At 35.3% G+C, this 14,539-nt stretch overlaps 1 protein-coding gene across 3 annotated transcripts in view; it reads left to right on the forward strand.

The window, feature by feature from the left end:
- The window catches only part of Skp2 (S-phase kinase-associated protein 2), a 73,724-nt gene that overhangs the window by 11,604 nt on the left and 47,581 nt on the right, over nucleotides 1-14,539 (forward strand). For all 3 annotated transcript variants that reach the window (XM_081742749.1, XM_081742751.1, XM_081742750.1), the window contains exons 3-4: nucleotides 3,291-3,514; nucleotides 12,516-12,618. In XM_081742749.1, the coding sequence (XP_081598875.1) occupies nucleotides 3,291-3,514; nucleotides 12,516-12,618 (327 nt within the window). The remainder of the gene's footprint in view (nucleotides 1-3,290; nucleotides 3,515-12,515; nucleotides 12,619-14,539) is intronic.

The following is a 14,539-nucleotide window of genomic DNA, read 5'->3' on the forward strand; positions in this document are numbered from 1 at the left end:
GAGGTTCGTTATTTGGTCTTAAATGCCCGTCGAAGACCAACGAGTACAGCATGTAAACTAGCTCGAGACCTTGCAGCTGCTTTTGGGATCCACGTATCGCGTCAAACTACATTCCGATGGTTACACGAATGCATATTGTATGCACACTGACCCGCCAGGTACATTCCTTTCACACAATAGCAGCGCCAGGCACACCTACGGTGGTGTATAGCCCACAGTGAGTGGACCTTAGATCAGTGGATTTGATTTGATTTGTTTTCTAGTTAGCATCCCTTTCAGCAGCGAGGCTATAAGAGACGTGAACCTACAGCTTAACGTGGAATCCGAACCACATGGGTTCCCGCCAGGGATCAAACCCAGATCTTCCATACCAAAGGAGCGTACACTAACTGCTTATCCACGAGGAGCTCCCCCTGATCAGTCGAGTAGTGTACTCTTCAGTGACGAATCGCAAATCAGCTAGTGATTCTCACCGTCTGTTTGGGGGGCACTAGGAACATGTTACCATCACCAAAATGTTGTTGAAGACCCTTATATCGCGGTATGAGGTAAAATTAAGACAGGGGCCCTTATACCACTTTGTGTTCCAGCAGCGGACGAGAACAGCTGAGATTTATAGAACGTCATCCTTGAACAGTATGTTTGACTGTTCCGTGGTGCATACGGCCCTGAATTTCGTTTTATGAATAATGCACGTCCGCATTGAGCACAGTTGGTGGAGGATTATCTATAGCATGAAGACGTCCTGAAGGTCCAGCGCGATTACCGAACCTCAGTCTCCTTGAGTGTGTGGGATGCCCTCAGACAACGGATTGCAGCATCAACATCACCACCACGATCAACTGCTGAACTGCGCAGGGTGCTTGTGGAAGAGGAGGATGCTTTACTACAGAAGCTATTTAAGGTCTTATCCTACGCTGTGCAGCCTGCATAGCTGTTCGCGGTAACCACACCTCATATTTCTGCCAACAAAAACCCGAGTTTCTGACGACCAACAGATGTTCCATATGACATAAGTGTGTTCATTCAGATTTTTCAATGTTCGTGTGTCTTTGCAAGCGTTTGCTTTGTCTACATGTATCTGTTTCACGCTTTTGAGCCAGCAGAAACATTTATGTACCAATTGTTCATGATTGTCACTGTTACCTTCACATTTCCTTAAGTTTTAGACATGAGTATACTTAATTTCGTTTCATTTGGTCCTGCCTTTGAGAAATGTACTGCGAATCTAAACATATTTAAGCAAGCCATTTTCCTGTTGCATTTACTGTTTTCCTGGCGTTTTAACCTGAATTTGGTACTTCCGTACAAAAGCATACTATTTCTTTTTTATTTATTACAATTAGATGAAGTGTTCGTTCTTCGGACGAAAGAATAGATTTATGAATAATATTTGAAAGGTGTATATTTGGACCCTTTCCGCTATTCTAGTGAATAGCACCATCTGTTCTTTTGGTACACGTAGTTCCGAATTCCATTCCTGGTGGTAATATATATATATATATAAACCATGATCATTCACTTCCACTAATCATTTGTCTTCTTTAGCCAAAGGACATAGTCGTGGAACGTAGAACTAAAATTTCATTTTAGTTCTTTTTTAAACTCCCGCTTCAGTTGAACTCTCTTGAAGTTCAGACAGTCCATCTTCTATTTGCGAAAAATGTAACCTCTTCCGGTTAGTGTATTTTTCAAATGAAATGATAAAAAAAACTGATTGATGCAAATGCTATGTTTAAAAATTGACTTTGAATGAACTGTTTATAAATACAAAATATAAAATTATTATATTTTAGAATTCTTCTCACCTCCCTTAGAGACTTTTAGAAGCGGACTTTGGACATGTGACCACTTTTAATGAATTTCCGAGATTCATCTCCGTAACACGAGAGGCTTGTGAGATACTTTATTTTAGGTATACATTTAAAACTCCTTCCCTTCTCCTTAGGACACATTTTACTGGAAGTGACATGATAGAAACCCGGTCAGAGCCAGGTGCTGATCGTTCAGATTTTCATTTCAAACTGTTCAACAATTTTCCCGTGATAATGAGACACAACCTCGTTGGGTCATTTGCCGCTTGTTTTTAATCAGTAGTTTATACATATATAGTTTCATCTCGCTAACATGAAGGGTTAATGAGAAACTATTTTTGGCATAAGCCCTCTCCCTCCATATGATAGGCATTTTAATCAAAATTACATGGTAAAAATCCAATTTGAAGTAAGTACTATGTTGAAAAATTCGTTTCAAACTGTTCAACCATTATTCTGTTATCATACAACAAACCGTGTCGATTTCATTTTTTAACTTCCAAACTATGCTATGCATAGGAAAACAGGATCATTAAACTCTTCTGTAAATGAATCATTTTGGAAAATATGGTAATCCGCCTCATGAGAGCCTGGTTACCATGTTCTGGTAGACAATAAGAGTTTTCTACTGTGTATGTTTCTTATGTATGAAGAGTCTACTGACGCTCTATTAACTAGGGTTCTTTCTCGTGTCTGGTCATACATTATGGTTAAACTACCTACGTACGGATGCGAAATTGTTCCTGCAGGAACAGATTTCCTTAGCATTACGGAAAGATGATCGAAAAATTACACAATCCAAAGTACAATATATACCTCTTTGAACATCACTCTTAGTTTAATATATATATATATATATATATATATATATATATATATATATATATATATATATATATATACAGCATCTTGCAAGTAGTAAAATAGCTGTAATGCTGTTAGTGCATACATTAACGCATTTCTCAATATAAAATAACGGATATTGTTAGCTGTGTGGTGGGTCGATGGTTATTTTCCTACTATATATTTCACAAATTCCAGTTTGCTTATTCATGTAGTCTCCGAATTATTTCTTGAACCGCTTCTTCGTTCATTTTTTTTTCTTTTGTGTTTGGTAAAAATAATAACTTGAGCGTAAGGTCGAAACTTAATATATAATATGATTGTTTTACTCTTCCTGAAGAATTGGAGAACTGCCTCTTAATGCTGATGACTATGTATTGTAGAGTAACTGCACTGGTTTATAGATATTACGGATCTGATTGCCCTCAAAAGCAAAACTTTATCTTTTGCATGTGTATTCTACCAACAGTTGGATACTGCTCACCAATCTAGTCAGTTGCCTGCGATATTAGCTTTAACCAATGAACAAAGTGACAAATTTCTTCCGTATTGTTTATGAATACTAACTTTTTTTTTTTTTTTTTTTAACAGATAATTTCTGCAAATTTAAGACTATGCTGTTTTATTTTTCAGATGCATTTAATAAACTATCAGATGAAATGATGGTGTTGATTTTCCGATGGCTTCCAAAGTACACATTGACTAGATGTGCCTTAGTATGTAAACGTTGGAGACGAATAGCCTATGATGAGAGCTTATGGCATAGATTAGACCTGGGAGGCCGAAGCTTAAACCCCGGAAATTTAGGTCATATATTAAAGTTGGGAGTTGTTCTATTAAGACTGGCCTCAGCTGAGGTAAGTGTTTCCTTTAATAGACTGAAACGTTTATTAATAGTTTAGTGCATTAAGAAAAAAGAAGTATTTTCTTTATATTCAATTAAATACTCACCAAAGCATTATATATATATATAAACAAATACTGTTACCTGTGGTGCATTGTAGTTTTAGCTGCGATATTCCACAAACATCATGTTTATTTTTTTCAGCTGGCCTTTTTTCTGGATTATTTCTTAAACCGCTACATATTCATGTTTGGTCCTTTTGTATACAGGAAAAGGATAATTTCAATAGATGAATAATCAAATAGATTAGTACGGCTGGCTTCTGAGAATTGATACTGTTATTTTAATGTGGACACATGGTAGCCGCTGTGTTCCACATGTAACAATATCTGCTCTGTAATATAGATTAGTGCATTAAAATACATATGTTAATCTATCTCTCAGAGTATTCATAGTAGAATATAATAGTTCAGAAGTCATTTTAAATTCCCTTCTGCTCTTCGTCGGATTGTAGATGAAATGAAGTCCTTAGAAGTTTGAGTTTTACATGTTGTAAACAAGCAAAATACTTTTCGAAAAACTAATATAGTGCAGAATATTTAAAAGGGTAAGTTGGTACTGATAAATAATTGAATTTTGAACAATTTTTGAAAACAGAAGCTTCATATAAATCTTACTTCCACCTTACTACGTCTATTTATAAGCAAGATGTCGACATATTTCTGTTATCACTGGTCTGTGCGTATGTATGTTCCACTTCACGACAATGTTTTCACACTTTTTGAATAATAAATAAGTCTCAGAGTCCCGACAAATTATACTGAAGGGTATCTCTAAAGTCCTCATCTGATTTAAACATTTTATAACTTGAACGGTTTCTCGCATTTAAATGAAACCCCTAAATTCGAAAAAATTCGTATATATGTATATTATCCGATTTCAAAATACTATATTGACTGTTAAAAGATTTCAGTACTCAAGATATACAGTTTGTCTTATCCAAACATCTAAGTGTGTCCAAAGAGTGAGGAAGTCAAAATCACTCACAAAACCATGACACAAATCGAAAGGAACATATTTGAGTCGCATAATATTAGAACTAGTGCTATGTTAAATTTGGACGATGACATCCGTGATAAATACTGGGATTATATCTAGTAGTTTTAATTCAAAATCTGAGTTTCATTGACTTAATCATGCCTTTTTTTTTATGCTTTCTTTGTTGTTTACGCTCAAAGATGCTACATAGGAGCAATTTGTTCGTATGTTATAGAAATTGGCAACATTGAAGACTTTTAACGTTTAGTCTACATAATAAGTATGGTTCGGTCACATTTTGTAAAGTACTTTTTAAATATATTAATGTACTTCTTTTTCTGTTCATGTTTAATAATTGTATGTTCGTGTGAATAGCAAGAATAAATTTATGTAGCCATTATTTAACAAATGAAAAAACAACCTATTTTTAACACACCAATTCCTCTATGGGTGCCAATTCAGTGATATACAAAAAGTGAAAATGTGCATGATGGAACTAGGACTCGAACCAGGGATTTTCGGCGTACCGTCCCGATGAGTTATGGTTAGTTCCAAAACTTCCTGTTATGCTTGGACAAGCCAATGTCCATATTCAGAAAACCTCCACTGGTTATATAATTATAGTATATTAACAAATGGAGGATACAACCGATTTTTAACACACCAATTCCTCTATAAATGCGATTGTGGATTCTGGAGGCAACCAGTTTTCAGTAAAATGACTTATGTTACAATGCACTATTAGTAAGTTCTTTCATGGCTGCGGATATCTTTTGTGTTGGGATCGATGAAGAGAGAGGGAGTGGCTCCCAAAAATATTTTATTATGGCGTGTTTTAAATATGGCGCAATACATGTTAATTATTGTTACTTACAGTTATTAAATTTAGTGCGAAATGCTTTGTCTACTTAGAACATTCAAAAAGTAGTCTGAGGGGTTCTCGTTCGTTTTCTCTAATCCAACAAAGGGTAGAGTGGGGCGGTGGCTCAGTGGTAGAGCGTTCACCTCTGGTGCATGGGGTCCCGGGTTCAGAACCTGCTCCCGCCAAGTGAACTTTGTGGTGGGCAAATACCGTGTACGTGGGTTTTCTCGGGGTTCTCCCGTTTCTTCCCACTTTTTTCATTCCACCATTTCATTCATTTCTCATAATCACCGTCTCCTTTAGCCTAACCGGCATAATCGTGGGACGTAAATCTCAAATATTTCATTTCATCTTTTTCCAACGAAGGGTAGACCACTTAAAATTAGTGTTGGACTGTTATATTCAGGGTTTGCCCAAGTGGGCCCAGCCCGAAAAAACCCACCGGTTTTTTTCGGGTTGGACCCACCTGAAAAAACCCATCTTAAAACCCACCTGGGTTTTTGACTTTTTTGTTAGTGTATTATTGGTATAACTAAGGTGATCACATTGAAAGTTATTTTTATCAGATTTTAAACTTTCTTTGAGCGAATTATATGCTTTCATGTTAAGATAGACAACAATATTTAACATAAGACCTTTATAAAGCTCTAAATGCACAGAATGAATGCATAAATAAATAAATAAAACCCTCGCCTTAGCTTGGGATAATTGTAGAACAAATTAATGTATGGATTATGCTTATAGCCTATTTGAAGTAAAGTAAGCGATTGTATATTTTAGAAAATACTTTCCATGAATAGTATGTTTCCTGACTCGGCACCGCCGAGGGACGTTATCCCTCATACGTTGACGGGTTTAAGGTCATAGGTGCCGGTACTAACAGTAAATATGTAAATACATTAGTAAAACTATTAGTATTATTTCTTCCCTTTGATGGTAACAAAAGTATTCAGTAAAATTTGATTTTCCAACAACAACAGTTAAGTTCAGTCATTTGTTGCTAGCCTTCAAATAAGCATTCTGTAGAATCAACACTAGCAATAACGTAAAAATTCTTGTCAAAATTAAGAAGCTTAATGCTCGGAGCTCCGAAGACTACGTAACGCTTACTATTTCAAGTGCTGCATTCAAACTTCAGTATTAATGGAAGTTTCGATGTACAGTAAAGCAAGCTGCATTTTCAGGGAAAAACCGTCGTGAAAGAAGTGTTCGGGAAATTCCCGCAATTGAACCCACAAAGCATCGAAAGTGAATACTTCAACAATAAAACTATTTATTTTACGCTGGAGGATAGTACTTCATTTCATTTTAGACATTTTGAAACATTTACTTTATAAAGTATGAATTATAGGCCTATCTTTGTTAATTGTTTTAAATTAATTTTCGGAAAAGAACGGTCTTGCAACAAGTGCTCGGGTAATTCCCGTAATTGAATGCACAAAGCATCGAAAGTGAACTTCAACAATAAGACCATTTATTTTACGTTGAAAAATATTTAAGACATTTTGATGAATTATGTCTGTTTTAAATTAATATAGCTATATGGTATTCATATTTGACGAACGTCACTGAGGCTCCTAGGATGACTCGATCTACATTTGTTCGTTTGTCTGCCTTTACCACACAGTGTTCAACTTTCGGTCTTTTAAATTTTCAGGATACAAACCAGAGACACTCTAACTTTTCTGTTTAGATTTTGGCAGCATACCAACGTAAAATTAGAAAATGGCGCGCTTTTTTTTTAAAAAAAAATAGCTGATATCCACTGGCGAAAATCCCGGGGGGATGATGGGGACATATCTCTTACAATCTTGGAACTGTCCCTCTCAATAATCCGATTGGAAATGTGTCTTTTAGGAAGAAATGTGATGATTTGTGTCCAACTGTCACAAAGGACAGTGAGATGAAATTGATACCTCCCAGAATAAGCCTCAAATTTGACCACCTCCCAATGTTGAAGACAACTCTGCTCCCCTACCCATGTTGTCCCGGAGTCCCACACAGGGGACATAAAATATGACGATATTATTATTGCTTTACAACTTTAAAATCAGACTGGCAACATCGAAAACTGTTTACAGGGAATGGTCATATTTGGATCATCCCTTGTGAACAGTTTTCAATGCTGCTGGTCGGATTTTAAAGTTATAAAGCAATAATAATGTCGTCATATTTTATGTCCCCTCTGGAGAACGCCGGGACCGACATGGGTAATCCTGCCCAGCATTGTTTTTCTCCTTCATAAATATTTTGTACATCGCATATTATATATATATATATATATATATATATATATATATATATATATATATATATACCGTCTTACCCGTCCCCCCAATGTTGAAGACAAATTTGCGCCGCTGCTGATATCCACGCTATAAAGCGCAATTTTAGGTCTTTCAAGTTGAAATTTTCAAAGTAGAAGCACACGAGAGACTAAATTAGCTGTATATATTTTGGCGGCATAAAATTTCAAAATGGCGGCCATTTTTCAAAATAGCGGGTATCCATGCTACAAGGTGCAATTTTCGGACTTTTTAAGTTGATATTTTGACGGTAGAAGCACAAGACCTTCTAAATTTGCTGTATAGATTTTTTCGGCGATCCAATATAAAATTTCAAAATGGCGGCAAATTTTTTCAAAACAGCAGTGAATAGAAGGTTGTTGCAAGTTGTGACAATGACACTCATAAAATGTAAATCATATTTTAACATTTTTACCCCAAAGAGATTGAAATATTTCGAAAAAAACCAATTAAACCCGAAAAAATCCAATAAAACCCGAAAATACCCGAAAAAACCCACATGGGCCCAGGTGGGTTGGGTTTTTTCAAAAATACCCGGGTTTTTTCAAACCCTGGTTATATTCTACGTAGTAATACCACTTCAGTAAGTAATTGATTCATTATGTATTTATTGAACCTTTTCTTTGTTCACTAAGATTTACCTAAAGAATATTACGGATACATAGTATACATTACTTTGGGGTAATGATGATTTAAGGCCAAACAGAGGATACTAGACTTGGATATTGTTGATACTTATGTTGATTGATTGTAATTTAGTCTTTCAGTGCTAAGGCTGTATGAGACAGGACCTACTGTTTAAAGTAGGATCCTATCCACTACTCTGGTTTCTTCCGAGGCTGGTATCCCATCGAGATGCAATTCGAAATGACCCAGTGCTCGTTAAATAAATAGACTAGTCAGATTTTTGCATTCCTTCTGAAAACATTGTTGTCACCACCTCATCAGAGCACATCGTTTTCGCAGCACATTTTTACAGATTCAAAGTAGTAATATGGAAGAAAATATGTGGACATATTTATAATCGAAACGAGGGTAGCGAGATACTACCAGTTGACTTGATCGGCATTTGGACAGTCTTATGTAAAAATTACTGCGATGATTCCCACATATTTGGGTTAAACTCTTACAATAATAAAAGGGATGGTCTAAGATCACTGAAGAGCAAATGAAGGATTACATGTAAAAATTATTCGATTTTGATAGAATATTGTAAATATTTTCTTTGAGGCTTTTTTGACGCTCCTCAATGCTTGAGATTAAAAAACAGTCACGAATGGGCAGTAAATTACTTTGATGTCGGGAGAAGAATACTCTCTCTCTCTTTCTCTCGGGGAGTGGGGTGGAAGCAATCATCTTCGTTACTTGGATTTAAAATCAATGGACAATGGAAGTGCCTACTTCCCCTCCCATGTAAAAATACCTTCTACGATTATGTTTTCCAGTTTGATGCAGTATGATATTTATTGAGGCTCCCACATAATCCCCAGTGCTTCAAGTCTAAAATAAAGAGTTCTTACCCTCCCACCCACCCATACATTAGTACTCGATCAGTTTTTTTTAAATATATTTACAAATGTTCAGAATAGTTTTCGTACTGCTAAATAATTCGATTTTGGTGAGAATATTACTCCCCCCACCCCCTGAGGATTCCGAATCTTCTTTACTGATGAAGTTTAAATGGGTCAATAGTGTGGGAATTAAATCCCTCCCCCTCGATTGTAAATAAAATATTTCACTGAAAATTTCGTATAAATTACTTCTTTAAGGTGCATCACTATGTGTTCTCGGTGCTTTGCTAAACGCTGCTTGAATAGTGCTATGTTGCCAGATAATGTCGAGTGTTTACTGAGGCCAGATAATAAAGGAAGTAATCATGGCATTCTGCTTGGATACTTACTGGAGAAATTAGTTGTCGACCCTTACCGCAATTTACGCTGAGTTCCCCTTCTTGAACTGCAACGCTAGAATCCAAAACTTTTCTTATGGTGACGACCACAGTAAACGTACAAATTTGGCAACAACGTATTATGACATTCTGCTCAAGTTTCTTCTCAAAATCTATTTCCTTACAGATAAATTAATATTTAAATAATATGTGAAACAACACAAAAAAATGGTCAAACAATATATCTATTAGGTTGTCAGATCGTTACTTTAAAATATCTTATACATACAAACATACATTCCGTAAAACTGGGCACTTCTAATAAGATCTAGCAGCAAGTGACATCTTGTGTGCTCATTGTAAAACGATTAAAATATTTTTTTATTTGTTACGTTTTTCGATATCAGAAGACACAACAAAATAGATCAGTGTCTTATATTGTAGCTGAAACGTAACCCTGTCTTATACTACAATATTTATAATATGCAATGTATCATTGCACAGTAGTTAAGGGAATGAGCTAAAATATGTTCTGACCGGGTGGTGATCCACCTTTAAAAAATGTGTGTTTTGTTTGAAAGTAGACTTAATCGTATAGTTGAAAATTGCGAGAGCGAAGGAGGAGGATCACTCGCTTCAACAATGTACAGCATCACTGGTGGAAAATATCCTTACTTATCTTTCATCCTATTTGTTATCAACCAATCTGCCAGTCTTCGATCTTCGGTGAGCACAAGATCTGTTGCCTTGCTCTATCGCGGCCAAATGCAGTTTACGAGTTCGCCCAGCCCTTGTAAACAGGTATATGAGGGAACTTGGGCAAGGAGCAGTAAAGTCGGGTTGTGTATACTGCAGACTACTCAACCTTGTACGTGCTTAGGTGTCAGAAGTGTGGAATCTTTTCTTCACACAGCTCGTAGGTCACACCATTCTTCCTGAACTTATTTTTATCTATCCTTGTAACTTTATATATATATATGAAGCGATGATTACAGAAAGGATCTGTTTATTTTGTGTGGCTTTGAGATAGAATAATGTTGTTTAAAAAAAAAAATCCGGAACTGCAGATCTTTCTTGCTCTCAACCTATAGTTAAATGTTACGTTTATATCATTGTAACACCTACACCTGCCCTTTTTCTACAGAAAGTTGCGTAAAACCTAGAAAATAAGATTCTGTAATCATTGATTCGTATATATATCGCATTGACAATGCTTTTGTCATGCAAGTGAAAATTTAGCATTAAAATATAGACTGCACATAAAATACTTTAGGAATAACGTAGGTCAATGTTTGGTTTGTTGTTTGAAGTTGATTCGTATGATAATTTTTGTAATTATTTTAATTTTTCTATTACTGTTAAAAATTTGTACTGAATAATAACAATTAGTCAAAATATTGATTTTTTTTTCTAAAATGCTATTTTAAAAAAATCTGTTTGGTTGCAAGTTTTAAGATCAAATTTTCTTTGAGGTGAGCTGGTTGGCTTAGTCTAATCATGTAATTTATTAGGTGCAATGGCAAGATCTATTTGTCGCGGGTTCGAACTCAGATGTTATATATATTGTTCTTTAGTCTTTCGTACGAATGATACATTTTATTATCATCCTTTCTAATAGTTTCTTTACCCTAAAGGGCAGAACCGTGAAATGTAAAACTCACATAGTAAATACTAATTCTGCAATCTGAGGGTGTTCAGGAATCGCTGTTTGTCTCTCTAGCTTTCTTCCAACACACAAGTTTCCATTCACTTCCACAAGTTTCTCTTCATTCAAGGTTTTAAAATTGGATTCTCAGATGCTCTTGAAGCGCAGTTATCGCGATTTATTTCCTAATGAACATTTAACTGCTCTTATGTAACGTCCAGTAAAATCTTTTAAAGAAAAAAATCAGTAATTCTGTTATTCATATCGTACAACGTGCAAAATTTTCATATTTTTAATGCATTTTTTTGTAATCCTTTTTCTATCAAACAAAAGTTTCTCATAGTTACGATTGAATCCTCTAGTAGATAGCCAACTAGCACAAATAAATGCTAATTCAGGCAATAAACTATCTTCAATTAATCACTATAACGTACCTCTGTATCCGGTAATGAATATCCTGATTATTCGTGCATGTATCTATGAGCTCTGAGTGGGACTTTTTTCCATACCAACACAGCCTGTAGAACTAGATTTTATTTACATAATAATTGTTGAAAGTTGTAGTCTTGAAAAATTATAAAAACGCAGTATTATCTGAAGAACAATTATTGATGTGTTACTTTATTTTTCACCACTTCTTTAAGTATTTACCGTTAATGTTTTTACAGATCCTTTTATCTGAATGAACAAAACTTAGCTGACTCTCTCTAACGAAATCGAAATTATTTTGTTTCATATTATGAAGTGTGTACATAGCAAATAATTTATTTTCAAAGGTTGTATCTACTAAACGTATATATTACGTAAAGCAAGTGTTTTTCAATTGTTTATTGAAAATTCGAAGTGAAAACTTATATATAAGGAACAAAGTCATCAGGAATTCGTTAGATAGCTAAGTTTACCTCATTCAGATAGGATGACTTTTACAAAGATTAACGAAGTGACGAAGTAGGGAGGAAAAAATAAATATCAGTAACTGTTTTTCAGATAACACTGCGAAAAAAAAAAAAAAAAAAACCTAAGGCAACAACAACAACGATTATGTAAATAAATTCGAGTTCTATAGCTAGTGTTGGTGTTCAGAAAGTCTCAGAGCAGATCGATATAAGCACAAATGAATATTAGAATGTTTGTCACCGGTTGCAGAGGTAGGTTATGGTTGGTTCATTGTAGTATCCGTCAGCAAATAAACTCTCTTTAAGTGAGTGAGCTGTTAGAAACGAAGAAATTATTATTATTATTATTATTATTATTATTATTATTATTTACTTACAGATTCCTAGCCCCATTTTCGTAGATAGTTTTTCTAGACTTCCAAGTGGATATACAAGCAAACTAGAATATCTAGATTTGAGTATGGCTGTGATATCAGTAAAAGGTAAAGTAATAAATTTAATTTCATATATATTTTCTTTTATTCTTACTCGTGTTCACGTACATACTAATTAATTACTTTCATGTTAGTTTTCGAGTAATAGAATAATTGTGATTACCTAGTTATATACACAGTTACTGTTGTGCTATATTTAGGCAGAAATTACAACACACCACGTATTTTTAATCAAATTATTAAAAAGATAAGTGAAACGTTTACTTCGTTTATTGCACCTATTAGAATTTTCCTCTACGGTTTTCACTACTTATTTCGTGGCCTTGTTTACTAGATTAAGATAGTCACATGAATATCGAATCACTTTATGCAGAACATTTTGCACTTTTGGTGCTAGCATTCTAAAATTGAAATAACACTTCTTGATTGTGTTTATTTTATTCAGTTTTTTTTTTTCTTTCAGCAGTGAATAGATTGAAAATTTAACAATTCTTTCGTATATGCTAACAACGTGAAAAGAGCCGCGGTGGCTCAATAGTAGAGCGCTCATCTCGGGTGTATGGAGTCCGTGGTTCGATACGAGTTATCGCCAAGCGTGCTTTGTGGTGGACAAACACCGAATGCTGGCGTGGGAGACCCGGGTTCGATTCCCGGCGGGAGCTCATGTGGTTCGGATTCCACGTTAATCAGTAGGTCCACGTCTCATATAGCATAGCTGCTGAACGGGACGTTAAACTCAACATCAACTCAACTCAAACACCGAATGGGTGGGATTTTATGGGGTTCTCCCGTTTCCTTCCTTTTTCATTTCACCATTATCATCCATCTTATCACAGTTTTCCTTAGTCTCGCTACGTAGTCGTGAGACGTTAAAAAAGACACACACAGTGTGAGAGTCAACGAAGTAAGTGTTTCACTTATCTTTTTATTATTCTGCTACGTTTCCATGCAGCACTAATTCTCGGGTCTGTGTATGGAAGTGTCTAATTACGAAGAAAGCCGGTGTGTATAGTATGCTGTTAAAATTTGAATAATGTATTCGTCGAATATTCGAACAAAATTCGTTATTCGAATAATTTGTATGGATAACGACTAATTATCCGAAGAATTGTTCGAATATTGGAAACTAGTATTCCGATACTTGAATAAGAGAAGAAAATTTATTCGAATAATTTAACCAGCACTAATATATAGATTTGTATCTCATATCACCTCTGGTTGTGATGGAACTTGACTGTGTATCTCGAGTAGTGGTGTCGAATTTTTGTGACATTTGCGGTCAAAACCGAAACCGCAAAGGCAGTTTTCGGAACCGAAACCGCAAAAGCGGATTTGCAAACGAAAAACCGCAAAAGCTCTTTTCGAAAGCGAATGCCGCCCGAAACCGTGTTTGTGGTTTTATAAGCAAAACCATGTTTCTTCTTTTCAAAGCAGAAACAATGTTTACTGTTTTTAATTACACCTTTTAACAATTGTGAAAGCATCTATCAATCGAGACAATTGTATTGATTTATATGTGTGTTTTAACATTTTTATTTGCTTCAAGACTATTATGATAATATCTGCAGCACTGTGCGAAAGGGATAGTTCGATGGTTGTACAAGTCACAGCTAAATTAGGGTTGTCATATTTTAAAATCAGAAAAGAGGGGGGTTCTAAACCGTAAGTACTGATGTGAACTTGTGTGTTACAAATACTGACCTGGGATCCTTCGCACTTTTTTTTTTTTTTTAAGTTATTTCTTTGATGACACTTCCAATGTACTTTTTGGCTGCAGGGAAGCAAACTGGACCCCACCTGATTTTCACACATATTATAAATTAGCCCACGAGGAACACGAATCTGAAGAAGGAATTTTGACATTTCGAATGTCGGAACTCGAGATATTCGAACGTGGAAGCAAACTGGACCCCACCTGATTTTTATGTATTTTATATATTTTGTAAAGTAGACCATGAGGAACACGAAT

The sequence above is a fragment of the Thermobia domestica genome, chromosome 16 (genome assembly GCF_964235325.1).
Source record: "Thermobia domestica chromosome 16, izTheDome1.hap1.1, whole genome shotgun sequence".
NCBI lineage: Eukaryota > Metazoa > Arthropoda > Insecta > Zygentoma > Lepismatidae > Thermobia > Thermobia domestica.